We start from the raw sequence: 14,338 nt of genomic DNA, 5'->3' as shown, positions 1-14,338 counted from the left end.
TGCCATTTCGGGGTGCAGGAGACGGGGGACCCCCAACCCGCTGTCACACCAAGGTACTTGAAATTTCAGTATGCCTCTACACCCCAAAATTTTTGAGCCAATTATCAATTTTTGAGCCAACACGCCACAATGTTCAGTGAATGGTAAAGCCTCAACTCAGACCCTAAACGCTAATGTGTGTGTCATGTGAGATGCAGAAGGCAAGTCTAGACACAAAGTGTGTATAAAGTACTTTAAGACAAAGCTGGGCAGGAACAGAAACAACGCTATCTGCACTGGACTCAAGGTAGTTTTAGACTGAAGTTAGAACTAGGCTAACAATAACCCAGGCATAGATTGTTTGTAGGAGAACTTGACTTGAGTTGCTTTGCTGCACTGAAGTTAGCTACATTCAAGGCATACAGAGCAATACACAATGAACAGGGCATATTATGAAGTTCAAAAAATAGAGTATGTTTTCTTACCTTGATGTGCTGGTTACTACAGTCCCTCAGTAATGGGTTGGGCAAATTACTACTGTGCTTTCTCCAGCTGTTATAGATACTAAGGACCACCTCAGATAAGCCAGATGGCCACTTCACCAGGAACTTCTGGCCAATTACTTTCAGGTATCTCATCATCAGTTCTAAAATACCACCATTGTTCAGGTTATCCAATAGGAATTCATGAACATCCTGCTTCTCTGGAAAGCATATGAGCACAAAATCTATCAGATCCATTTGTTGTGGTTCTCCTTTTGCAGGAGTGGCCTTTAATTTATGCAGAATAAAATGACTCTACTAAAATGATTAAATGAGATGATGTATACAATACAGATCACACAGAGCGAGCAAATAAGCAGCCCAATGACATCACAAAATAAATTGTTATTAATATTACAAAACTCAGTCAAATGATCTAATAAACACTTCAAATGAATGGATTATTTTGTTCACAGAAAGATAAAAAGAAAACAAAAGAAGTGGGGAAAAGAAAGCAGATGTGAGGGGTAGAAGATAGAAGAATAGATAGGCTGAAATCCCTACCAGATTCCATGAATGTTGTAGAATCAAACGACATTCTATGTGGTCCAATATGCTGGAAATTCTCTTGTTTAATCTCTGACTGCACCTCATAGTTACTGAAAGGATCATCCTCTTCCTCTGGATCCAGTTTCCTCAGTCTGAGTGAAAACAAGTAAAAGATAGCATTGTATTTATGAGAGTGTGAATATTACTTTCAATAACAAATAATTACACCTGGCAAGCTATGTATATCTTCACAGTGAAAGTGCCCTTGTGGGAGTTTCCCCTCAAAAACGTAAATTTGATTCCTGAACTTCACCAGAGGGGAAAAAAGCCCTCAAGCATGCTACACTTAAAAATGAAAAGAAACAGCCTATAGCCGTGGTCACCAACAGGTCGATCGTGATCGACTGGTCGATTGCGAGACCTCGACCAGTCGATCGTGAAGCATCCTGTCTGCCCCGCCCCCATTTCCCTCCCACCCCCGACAAGCCCCACTACCTACCTCCAGTGAAAATGGAGGTAGTGCAGGCTTCCTGGGGATGGACAGAAGTCCCCCAGCTTAGCGCCACTTCCGGCGATTCCGGAAGTAGCGCTAGCTGCTCTGCCGGGTGTACTGCGGGAGGGAGCATCGGTTCCCTGTACCGCACAGGAGGGGTGAGTCAGCCCCGGGGGAGGCACGCGTGCGCAGGGTTTCCCTGTGCTGGGGAGGTTAGCCCTGGGGCAGGCGCACGTGGGGCTTTCCTGCACCGGGGGGTTGGGCCCGGGGCAGGCGTGGGCGCACGGGGCTTCCCTGCGCCGGGGGGTCGGCCCTGGGGCAGGCATGGGTGCACGGGGCTTCCTTGCGCTGGGGGGGGTTGGCCCTGGGGCAGGCGCGCGTGGGGGGCGGGGATCGGCCGTGGGGCTTCCCTGCGCCGCGGGTGGGTCGGCCCCGGGGCAGGCACGCGCTGGTTTCCCTCTGGGGGTGGGGGAATCCTGGGAGGAGGCAGATACAGGGGACTCTCTGCCTCCACTGGCACCCCACTCCCCAGCCCCCACTCCCCAGCCACAGAACTCTGTCCCCACTCCCCTGTCCCCAGCCACAGAATTCTGTCCCCACTCCTCTGTTCCTAGCTACATTTTGTGGGGACAGAGTTCTGCGGCTGAGGGTAGGGGAGATGGAACAGGGTGCTGGGAGGGCAGAGAACAGGGTTCTGCAGCAGGGGACAGAGTGCCAGTAGGGACAGGAATAGGGACAGAGTTCTGTAGCTAGGAACAGGGGCGTGGGGACAGAATTCTGTGGCTGGGGACAGGAGAGTGGGGACAGAGTTCGATTTAGATAGCATGAATAAAAAACAGACCATTTATTTCATAACTATAAACACCTGATTTTAATTTTATACATCACATAATTTAAAAATAAACTGTTTATCAGAGTGTGTAAGTAAGGGCTAGGAATAGCAAATGATGGACAGGAGGAGAATAGAGAGGGCGGGGCTTCAAGAAAGGGGCAGGGCTTCAAGAAAGGGGCGGGGCTTCAAGAAAGGGGCGGGGCTTCAAGAAAGGGGCGGGGCGGTAAATCTTCTCCTGTTCGGAGATTTAAAAAGTGATCTTGGGTATAAAAAGGTTGGAGACCACTGGCCTACAGAAAAGAGCAAATCCTACCCTTCAGAAACTGACAAGAGTACTCTACAACATTTGGGATCAACAGTATTATCAGCACTGTCATGTCAATTACTGCAGACTCTAACTCCTTTAGTAATGAAGCTTAAAATTTCCTTTCAGAAATACTTTTGTTTTAGAAATTATCCCACTTAAAACAATAATCAATGTAAAGACAAAAAATGTCCCTCTGATAGAATGAAAAATGCTGATCTGATTTGCTGACTGATACTAGGGTCCATATAGATCCAATAAGGTATTAATCATACCTACTATTTACTATGCAAAAAAGTTCATTTCTAGAGAAGAAGCAGAAGCAAGTTAACACTGAGAAATAAACCTGAGAATACTTTACATAGGCTTCAAATTTTTTATATATTTACTTTCCACTATCAAGCCAGATTCGAGAAGACAAGCTGTTTGGCCTGTAGAAGACCAGTTCTGAAACAGGAAGATATTCTAATTACCTTGCCTTAAGAATAAGAAATGGAGAAGATGAAACGGATCATAAATTTGAACTTATCTTTAATTTTGCATCTGAATGAATGTTGAATGACTAGTTGTTGAACAACCCTTCCAATCAGCTATTTTTATAGGAATTTTGTATTAAAACGTTTGTAAACTAATGACAATGTCATCTTAATTCCCTTTTACCAAGATAAGACCATGCCAACTTTCTCAAAAGTGCTCTCATACAGATTTTTTATATTTTGGGGATCACAGGAAACAGTCTGTGTGGTATGTAAAACACTCAGTATTTTTTAAATTGCTGATCTAAACAGGAGTCTTCCTAAAATTGATGTTAAGGATAACATCATTTGATTCAGCATGGACCAAGATGTACAGCTGCAAGGCATGTCTTACACATGCCTTGTTTGATGGCCCTAAGGGAGGAATTCACAAACCATAAAAATCAAGGGTAAGACCAAGAAACCTCAAACCTTTAGGTCAACAAGACAGCAGAGGAAAGACTAACATTCTAGAATCCTCAAGACAAACACCTCAGGGAGAAGAATTCATATCATCAATCATCAGGCCACTCCTACCCAGAAGGAGGCCTGCTAGTGAAAATCATTTTGCCAGGAGAACAATATTGTTTAATTCCTTGACTGCAGGTCCAGCTCATACTCTGAGAATGACCATAAGACTATGAGAGCTGAAGGAGTTTGAAAATTACGTTTTCTTAATACCTTATTTTTTCTTTTCCTATTTTTATCTTTTGTTTTTATTAGCTAGGAAATGGCCCAGACAATTTAGACTTTTTATTTTTAAAAGTATGGAAGTGAAAAGTGCACCAATAGCAATAAGTATGTAAGCACCAATAATACCCAAATGAGGAAGTCACCTGAAAGAAAAGTGTCCCAGGTAAGCAGTCCTCAATAGTCTCTCTCAAAAATTACCCATTAAAGTGTATTTTATGTTTCAAAATCTTGAAACCACACACAAAAACTGAAATGTAAAGAGGATAGTTTTATAGTTGGATCTGAGGTTGTACTCCAGACATTAGATAATAATTTGGTAAGACACTTAATCATTCAAATTAGAGAGCTGATGAACTTTAAAGTAACAGTCAATACCTTAGAACAGTGGTCACCAACCAGCAGGTTGGGCTACTGGTAGATCTTGAGCCTTTGACAAGTGATCCTGACAGGTTTGGCCAGGAGGCTATCAAGTGTTGGCATTTCATCTGCCCTTCTCAGCACTTCTGTGCTGTTCCTTCAAGCTGCCTTAGAGATGTTCCCCACCCCCGGGAGCCAGCAGGGCACAGGAAGAAGAGGAGTGGGTGCTGATATCAGTGTACCCCTCCCCCACCCTGTACCTCATCTCCATGGATCAGTGGGGTAGGGATGGAGAGAGTTTGTTGGTTGCTTTTGGGAGTGGTGCAGGACCAGAGTAGGGGTGAGCCTGCCTTAGCTCCACTGCACTGCCACCCAAAATCCACCTGTGATAAGAGATGCCCAGCATTCCAAACCCCAGCCCCAGTCCTGAACCCCTTATGCACCCCAACACTTGTTCTAGCCTTGAGTCCCCCTGCACCCAAACTCCCTTCCAGAACCTGCACCCTGAACCCCCTCCTGCCCCTCAACTCCCTGCCCCAAGCTCAGCTCAGACCCCCACCCACACTCCAAATCCATTAACCCAAGATCAGCCTCCGCATCCCTCTACCCTCATAAAAAGGAGGGAGGATGGGGGAGGAAGGGAGGATGGAATGAGAAGGGGCAGGAAGGAGGCAGGGAAAGGGTGTTTGGGTTTGAGGTAGATCCTGGATTGCACTTAAATTCAAAGTGATCTCATGCTTTAAAAGGTTGGAGACCACTGCCTTAGAACGTATAAGGGCTGGTTATTTTTTGTATTAATCTGATGACTCAACAAAAATGATTAATTAAATCCAACATTGAGATTAATTTGTTATTTAACCGATTTAACAACTGTTTTATTTTTAATAGTTTCAATACCATTTATAACAAAGATAGGGAGTCACATTTCTGTCAATAAGCAAGATGAGGTGGAAAACTTGCAGATCAACAAAAAAGCCTGACTGGTTCCCTTAGTCTGTCATCCTTACATAATGCCAACAATTTTCATTACAAATGAAAATCAGTATACCTTGAAGGAAGAAATTTTACCAACAGTTCTTGAAAGTCAACCTTCTCCTCCTTTTTACATTTGGTGTTTCGGACCCTAGCAGACCGCCTTTTCGCTGTTTCACCACTATCTTCTATAATTTTCTTCCGCTTCACCCCTTTCTTGGATTTATCACTAACAGTTGTGTCTCCTAGAAAATAGAACCAAAAGTTTTCAAAACTCAAATTCCCAAACAACAACTTTGTAGCCCACTTGAATAGAATCATGTTCATCTCTGATAAACTACAGATAGATCTAAGTCATGTTTTCTTTCACACAACAGCTATAATGAATAACAGCAAATATATACAGGGACACACAACTAAAAACCAGACTTCTTGAAAGCCTGATTTTTTAAATAACTTTTAATTCTCAGCACAATTTTCTGGGTTTTTAGGAAAATATAGGACTCTGCCTACAGAGTGTAAACTCCCATAAACATCAAAGACTGAAAATATGAATATTAACATGAAAATAATCACACATGTAATTAGAAATAAACAGGCCATGCAACTGATCTTGTTTACAAATAATAATACGTTGTATTTCTTTTTTAGTGTTTCCATCTGACATCAAGGCAATTAACAAAATATTAAAAATTCAGTCTCATATCACCCATGGAAGGCAGGCTTTATTATTCGTATATTACAGATGGGGAAACTGAGGCATGAGACAGCAGCACAATCAGGAACACAAGAGAATAGATCAGCAAAGGACAACCTTAGTTAGTGAGTGGGCCGCATGAGTGTCCCTCCAGCTCAGTGGACCACAAGATTGTCATAACCAAGACGTTCTCCTGGGAGACCTGCACATATGTAGTTTTACTAACTGCACGTGTACCTAGAATTTGTGGGGTGTGCCAATTGAACCGCAATAGCTTTCTAATTGGATACAAAGGAACAGGTCTAATTGGATGCAAATTCGATAGCTCTCACAATGCTGTGTACAATCAGCATGACTTCATTTCACATGACTTTGCTTTAAATCAGGGGTGGGCAAGAGGCAGTCAACGGGCTAGATCCTGACCACCAAGCCACCAGATCCCACCCAGGGCCACCTCTTCAGAATCTTTAGGCAGAGAGTAGTTCATGCTGTGCTCTGGATGCTAGGAAGGGGAGAGAGAGGTTTCAGGGGCTCCTCCCCTCCACCCCAAAAAAAATCTCTTGGCTCTCATTGACATCTCTTGGCATGATGTACCATGGGGGAGGGAGGGGAAAGAGCACTGCAAACTGCTTGTGCCCACAAACAGAGCCCCAAGGACTGTATTAAGGCCAAGGGCAATATGCAGAGACTCCCTTTCCCCCCAAAGGAACATGCATTGCACAGAGACATCCATGCTGGCCCCAGAAGCTGGCCACTTTGAGCAGTATCCAGGGCACAGCAGAGAAGAAGCCCACCTTAGGGTCTCACTTGGTTTCATGACACTGGCAACCCAACGGATCCTGGGGGGTCATAGCCATCCCACAGGCCAGATTTTGCTCACCTTTGTCCTGCACCCTTTTCTTGAAATAACTGTTTTATAGATATCACAACTTTATATGACTGAACTTTGTTTTTTCTGACTTGGAATATAAGTAAAATGAAAATGACTGGATCAGCTAGATGATAATTTAGAAAATACTTATTTTCCAAGATAACAGACATTTTGTAGTCCTTTTTATGTCTGGAAATACAACAGTGTTATCTGTTATCTGAATTAGAGACTAAAGTACCTTGCTCACCTATAGGCATTACTGGTTCCAGTACATTCTCAGTATGACTGGGAAAGCTCGGTGTCACTGGAGTGTATGTTAATTCTGGGTTACTCATTGTAACCACTGGATTAGTACTGACAGGATTGGGCTGGATAACACTGACAGGAGTGGAGGTTGGAGAAAGAATCAAGTGCTGGACTGGGTCTTGGTATTCTGAAAGGTCAATTCTCTTCCCCAGGCTCGGTCGAGGAGGCTCACATGTTGTCAGGTGATGATACATAGCAAGTAAACTTTCTCCTAGACACTTCCACCTGCATGTGAAAACATAATCACAACATAACCTTATTAACATTTAATTAATCTATTTATACATTAGTTCTTGCCACAAAGACTAGAGTTAAAAACCTCTTTGTTGCAGGACATAAGAATTACAATTAAGATGTTCTACTGCAGAAGATTACAATTACTGAGGGCATCCAACGTGATTTTATCAGTATAAGAGACATAGATACTCATGGGGTCAAACTCTGCCGCGCCCCTGAAAAGTTTGCAATTATTATTTTTGGCATCCTGTCACCTGGCGATTTCAGTTCAGTAGCAAATGTCTCATGGCTTTTGCTTCCTGTTTGGAACATGCTGTAGAACCAAAGAGCAGGATCAACCTTATCACAATTACAGCATTACTGGGAACAAGATATCTATGTTAAAGAATCAAGTGTAACAGAAGGAAAATGAAGCTCACAGTATGCTTCACTCCGAGGCTGGGTCTACACTAAAGGGGAAAGTCGACGTAAGATATACAATTCCAGCTACTTTAATTACATAGTTGGAGTCAAAATATCTTAAATTGTATTTTCAGGCCATCCATGCAGTGGGAGGATGATGGGAGCAAAAGGTGACACTGATTTCCCTTACTACTCGTGAGGAGCAGGACTACCAACACGAGGGGGGGGGAGGGCGGCGCGCACTCTCAGTATGAATCAGCATGTCTTCCCTAGTGTAGACATGGCCCAAGAAGTGTTAATTGCAGAGGAAATTGCCACACCTAAAAACCAAAAACATTAATCTAGTTTAATATGAACCATTTTCAGGTATAGCATTATATTCAATGGAAAAAGTCAAGATTTTGTCAGCCTTTTGCACAATTAATAGTAACCTGCTCTGTAATGGGGCTACTTGCAGAGCAACCTACTATTCAGAACAAATAAAGATGCAAATACAGAATCAGGTCCAAAATAAGATCACAGAAGTCTCTAACACAGGTATTTTAAACAACAGATGCACTAACAGGTTTCCTAGACTATCCAAATACACAGTAAAACATTTTTGTAGAACAATAATTTGATTATAAATCTCCATTATCCAAATAGTAAAAATATTAAAAACACAAGTTGAAAAAGTTTAAATTCAGATGTAAACCAATTAAAGCAGGAAAATTTCAATTTTTTTTATTCCAAGATATCCTAAATTTTGCTATTTCTTCCTAGTTCATACATTAGTTTTGTTTTAGCAGGTTTTAATAGATATGTATCAACTTCAATCTGGAAACATGAATAGAGTCAAACTCCTTATAGATTAGTGAAACTTTAAAAAATAAATATATGAGGAGAAATGCATGCTAAAGAGATTCCAATGCATCACGGCTATGACCTTCTCAAACAAAAACAGTAATGACTCACGTGAAAAAGGGAATTGGCTGGACAAGCTTAAGATCTGGTACTCTCTCTCGCACCATGAGAGCCTGCCTCTTCCTACGCAGCTCCAATACTTCATCTATGATAGCTCTTGTTTCAGCTGCACTCACAGTCACATCATGGATTGACATATCACTGAGAAGTGGTAAGAAAGGAAGACAACAAAGGTAGTTTTATTTAGTATCAAACAGATTCATTTACGATTCTCCTCTAGCGCAGTATACAAAAACAACAATCACATATAAAAAAAACACATATAAAGTTGTTCATAGTTCATTCTAAAATTGGATGGTTTGAGGAGATTCTTTTTAGGACCTGTCTCTTTGAGGAGACACTTTTTAGAAAGTGAAAGATGACTAGAAAAGCAGTGAAATAGCTAACAGCAGCACTTTGTTATAGTTGAGAAACTCCTTTGTTTCATGCTCCCATTTTGAGCAACTCAAAAGTTCCAGCAAAAATAACGTCTGAGGTTGAAAACTGTCTTGCAGGTTTTCAATCCAGACGTGTCTGAAAAATATTTATTCTAAGTTTTTGAGATATCAGACAGTGAGAAAAAAATATCATAAAATGCTTTGCTGAATATATGTGCTTAAAACTTTGCTAATCATGTTGTAAGTACCTAACGAACCAAAAGTCTGTATCAGAGGCCTTTACTTTGTATATCTAAGCCACGTTGTAAAACAAGATCATCCTGCCTCTAAGAATTACAGGCTAGCAAGCTATCTCTACATTAAACTTCTACTTTAAGATTCCCATGTAGGTCTGTCAGCCTTTCTGCTCTTCCCCAGCACACACTCCACCTTAACTATGTAAGATTATTTGAATCTGTAACTGTATGCCTGCAAAAATTCAATTTTCAAATCAACAGTTTGCTATGCCCAAAATAAAAAAAAATATTAAATGACTCTCTCAGGATACTATAAAAAGCCAGTGATACATCTGGGTCCCTTTTGATGATCCACCATACTTCACATTTCAAAATTTGTAAGCTATGTATGGTGCTCAGAATGTGAAAAGCTTTGAATGCCTCAATTAACTGATGTGCACCAAGACACATATCCAGTACTCCCTCTAAGTTTTTCCATCCATGAGCGGAGTGAGTTTTGTCTAGTGCACCAGTATTGAGATCATGTGTGCTTATGCAGATGTGGCACCCACCAGTTACTAACAAAAATCCAATATATATATAATTAAATGTTATGGAGGAGGAAGAAGGAGGAATACTAAAATAAGAGAAAATTAACAAGATGCAAGACTTTAACTATTTAATATGAAATCAAATAAAAAGAAAAGTAATACCAAATGGCTACTGAAAAATTTGCATTATCTTATTAAAAAAGGTGTCTGCTCTTGTTGTCTTTGCCTGAAAATTAGAGTTGAAGGCACTGGAACTAAGCAGGCAGGGACTGGGTTGGGCTGTTGGGATAGAGGTTTTAAATTGTTTTCAACTACTGCTTAAATGTTATTTAATGGGCTCATTTCTGAACAGTTTTTGTGCACATATTGCTCCCTATTACCCAAGAAAGAGGATTTTTTTCATATTTCAGTTCTATTTACATATCTCAAATCTTTCAGATAATTTGTTTTGCCATTCATCAAAGCTGGTGTGATTCAGCTCTTGGAAAAGATTGAGGAATGAAATCCTTCTTCACATCTTATTCATTTATTTTTATTTCTGCACCTAAGTAATGTCTGAACAACATAGGTGAACAGCAAGCTTAAGCCTTTTAGCACCAAGTTATAGTGCAGTCTCATTCTCAGGTCTGAATTGCTCACTCTGTTTTACGGGTGCTTCCTACCTTGTGCTCTGAATCGGCGCCAAGCACCTGGAGTTACCTGGGTGGAAGGAGTAGCGGGACAAGGAAGTGCCACTTTTACTCAAAGCAGCCCAACACATGGGACTGCCTGGGAGGCAGAGTGGAGATGGTGTGCTGTTTCTATTTGCAGATACACTCACTGATAGCCACCCAGCTGCTGGAGCTGGCTGAGAAGAAGGAAGTGCCCTCTATATGCACAGCAACAGCAGCTGGAGCTGCCTGAGAAAGCTGGACTCAGAATAGACTCTTCCTCTGCTTCCTGACCCCCTTGCTGACTCCCCTCACTCCTTATTCCCCCACACCTTACCTTTTCCCACCTACAGGATCAGGACTCAGAAGGAGACAGCTATGGCTCCACTAATGAGGTGTGAAGTTCATAATTTCTTCATGCATGGTGCTTTATAGCAACGGTACCTAACCCCTGGGCCATGGCCAGGCTGCAAAGCTCTGTTGGGCCACAGAGGCTATGGGGGTTGGGGTACATCCTGTCTGTTGGGAGAGGTGTGTCCTGCCCTGCCTCTCAGCCAGCCAGCCAGTGCCAGGCAGGGGCGGAGTCTCCTCCTAGCTGTGAAAGAGCGCTTCATTCCACGGCTGGAAGGAGACCGCAGCCCAGCCCAGCAATGGCTGGCTGAGAGGCAGGGCAGTACACGCTTCTCCCAACAGCCACAGTGACGGAATACATTAGGTGTTGTAGCCTAGCATCGAGGGCCACCACCACGCAGGCAGCAGTGCAGGGTTAGGTCGGGGGGGGGGGGGGTAGGGCAGGCACGTGGGGCTCTAGGGGAGGGGCTAGTGCTGTGGAGCTCCTGAGGCTGAGCTAGTAGTGGGGGAGGGAGGGGTTCTGCCGGCAGGGCTGACCCTGGGGGAGGAGGTTAGAGGGATTGGTTGCAGTGGGGCTCTGGAAACAGGATGCTGGTACTGGAGGAGTCTGGTGGGACCTCTAAGGGACGAGGGACTGGCACTGAGGTGTTTGGAATGGGGAGCTAAACTGGGAAGCTTTGAGGGTGGGAGGCTGGCACCGAGGTTATGAATAGGGGTAGTGGCGGGGAGGGGGGCTCATGGGGTTAGGGCTGGCACTGGGGGCTGGGCTTTTGGTGGACAGGCAACATTTTATCTGCATGTTTGCATATTCATCATTTGTATAATGAACATGCAAATATGAAAATACCAGTCCGCCACCTCCCACTTTAATTCATCCACATAGCACACACACAATAAGGCACTGCGGTTATCCACATATACAGCAACATCAACTGTCATGGATGCTCAATCAGACTGACAAATTTCTTGAGTTTTGTTAATGGATAGTGTTAGATTGGGAGTAAGGAGACCTGACTCTGCTACTGATCTGCTGGTGATTCTAGGTTAATCATTTCAATTCCCTGTATCACTACGTGTTTCACCTTTTAAATTATTAAATCTTCAAGGCAGGAAGAAGTCTCTAATTATAGATTTGTACAATGCCTAGCACAATGGAACCCCAACCTTTGTTGAGGTTTCTAGCTATTATAATAATATAAATAATAAAGCAATAAAGTATAGTAATGCAAAATCTCAATCAGAATGTTGCAATAATTAAGTTTTCAGAATTAATATAAATAAGACAAAGACTCACATAATCTTACAGGATTCTTGCAACTTAGATACTACAGAAGCTTACAAAACTAATAACAGTATACAATTTTTACTGAACACAGTGTACGTCTTAATATATTGACTTCAGTGGCAGCTGGAGCTAGTCCCAAGTCAAACTCGCTGCAAAGGTAATCAATGCGTGATCTCAATTAGAAAAGGTAATCCTGAAAAAGTCAGGCAATGGACATGAATGTAAATATTTCCATTATAATTATATATAAAAGCAAAGTAACATAATGAGGGTTTTTTTTAAGTCTGGGAATTAAAATAAGTTTGGAAAAGTTTGAATTATCTTATAGCATCAAGTAAATTAACATGGACAATACTGCCTAACTCAGCATCAGGTTTGATTTCTGGGGGGATATTTTTACAAGACAAAGACTACTGAGTACAATTACATTAGTTTAAATAGTTGGATGTCAATAGCCTTTTTAAATTACATCTGTCCTAAAATTCTAATAAAGGAACTACAGGATGACTAAGAATGGCATTCACCATTTGAGGAACATCCTTAAGGAGTCTTTCCTGAGACAAGGTTGCTCCTGAAAAATTTTCTCCTTTAGTACCAGTCCTTTGCTGTATTGACAGTCTTTCTCCAGAGCTTTGCAGATAAAATACAAACATGCTAATTGAGGGAAACAGAAATAAAGAGTTATGGACAATTCGACACTTCGTATCATTCAAAAATTCCAATTTCTGGGTTTCATATAAACAATTAACAAGATTGTTAAGATTTCCAAATGGACAAGAAATATTTCTACAATCAGTGTTTTGTAATTCTTACAGCAAATGGCTAAATACATGGAAATACAGTTAAAATAACTTACCAGAAACCCCACATTAACTTATCTTAATCAAAACCTCACATTCTCAAGTTTTAGCCCCTAAAAAGAAATCTTCAACTTTGCTATTCATCTTACGGTCATTTTCATCACATATTGAGTTCAAATTTCCTATTTCTGAAAAAACAGAAAGTCCTTTAATGTTTTTACATTATCCCTTAGTATTTATCATGATTGCTGCATTACAAATTGTATTACAACAAGAAAGGCCTACATTCCTTACTCAAAGGAGTAATCTCATCAACTCCACTAAGATTATTCTCAGGAGGAAGGCCTACAGAATGAGGCTCTACATCTCCAATTTACTTCTAAGCCTTCATTTGCATTGGTTCATCCACCACATAAAATCTGAATTTCAAAACAGAGAGCCCCTTATATCAACTGCTGCATAATTAACCATCCTAGGCTATGAGCTATATTGTAGTTGTATACTCAAACCCTGGAGGTAACTTGCTAGAAATGAAAACAAAGACAAAGACCATGCACAAGACAAAGAGAGGTCTACAAGAAAGCTTCTTGCAGAGCTCTGAGATATAACAGATCACAGCTCCAGATGACACTTCCACTCTAAACCCTGTTGTGGAGCAGAAAATAGATTATTCCTGACAGAATTAAATGTTCTTTCACATAGAGACAAATATCCTACTATCAGTAAAAAAAAAAGGTATTAAGAAAAACTTCATTGCAATATTTGCTGTTTAATTTTTATCTAAGTTCAGTCAATTCTTGCTTAAGTAGATTTTAGAAGTGCCATTCATAACTTCAGACTGGTGCCAAATCATCTCTTGATGTACGGTACAGAGGAAAGAGAAGAAGTGGCTAGGCTATCCTGTTCTTAAGGACTAGAATTGCATGGAGAGGATTTAATGCTGCATCGCTCCATTTTTGAGACCACAAAGAACTTTCCTAAGGAAGAGATATTGTAAACAAACAGGCAGCATTATATTGTGCAAATGTAAACAAATTTGTCGGTTCTAAAACTTTCATGGCAAACATATTGCATTACAATACTTGTATTAGGGGAACTGAAAAATACTATTGTTTTGTTTTTACAGTGCAAATATTTGTAACCAAATATACATATAAAGTGAACACTGCACATTTCATATTCTTTGTTGTTACTGAAATACAAATATTTGAAAAGGTAGAAAACATCCAAAATGTTTAAATAAATTATAATATCTTATTTTAATCATGCAGTTAATTGCAATTATTTGTAATCACAATTAATTTTTTTTAATGGTGTGACAAATTTAGTATCCAACATATTTTAATAAAAAATTTAAATGCTGTTCTTGTGAATTTTTAATTAAAACCATCAGAATCTTGTATCCAACCAGAGATACTGAATTTAAAAAAAAATTACCCCAAAAAGATCCTTCCTTA

The 14,338-nt window shown here is 40.9% G+C and overlaps 1 protein-coding gene across 4 annotated transcripts in view; it reads right to left on the bottom strand.

Moving 5' to 3' along the window:
• The window catches only part of CABIN1 (calcineurin binding protein 1), a 257,094-nt gene that overhangs the window by 223,959 nt on the left and 18,797 nt on the right, over positions 1–14,338 (bottom strand). For 2 of the 4 annotated variants that reach the window (XM_075897952.1, XM_075897954.1), the window contains exons 7-12: positions 12,606–12,735; positions 8,644–8,793; positions 6,983–7,275; positions 5,253–5,421; positions 1,026–1,162; positions 465–682 (exon numbers count right to left, since the gene is read on the bottom strand). In XM_075897952.1, coding sequence (XP_075754067.1) covers positions 465–682; positions 1,026–1,162; positions 5,253–5,421; positions 6,983–7,275; positions 8,644–8,793; positions 12,606–12,735 — 1,097 coding nt within the window. The remainder of the gene's footprint in view (positions 1–464; positions 683–1,025; positions 1,163–5,252; positions 5,422–6,982; positions 7,276–8,643; positions 8,794–12,605; positions 12,736–14,338) is intronic. The other 2 variants (XM_075897953.1, XM_075897955.1) reach the window with 1 other exon arrangement.

The sequence above is a fragment of the Pelodiscus sinensis genome, chromosome 15, assembly GCF_049634645.1.
Source record: "Pelodiscus sinensis isolate JC-2024 chromosome 15, ASM4963464v1, whole genome shotgun sequence".
Taxonomy (NCBI): Eukaryota; Metazoa; Chordata; order Testudines; family Trionychidae; genus Pelodiscus; species Pelodiscus sinensis.
Note: the sequence above shows the minus strand (reverse complement) of the source record. Positions and strands in the feature narration are given on the sequence as shown.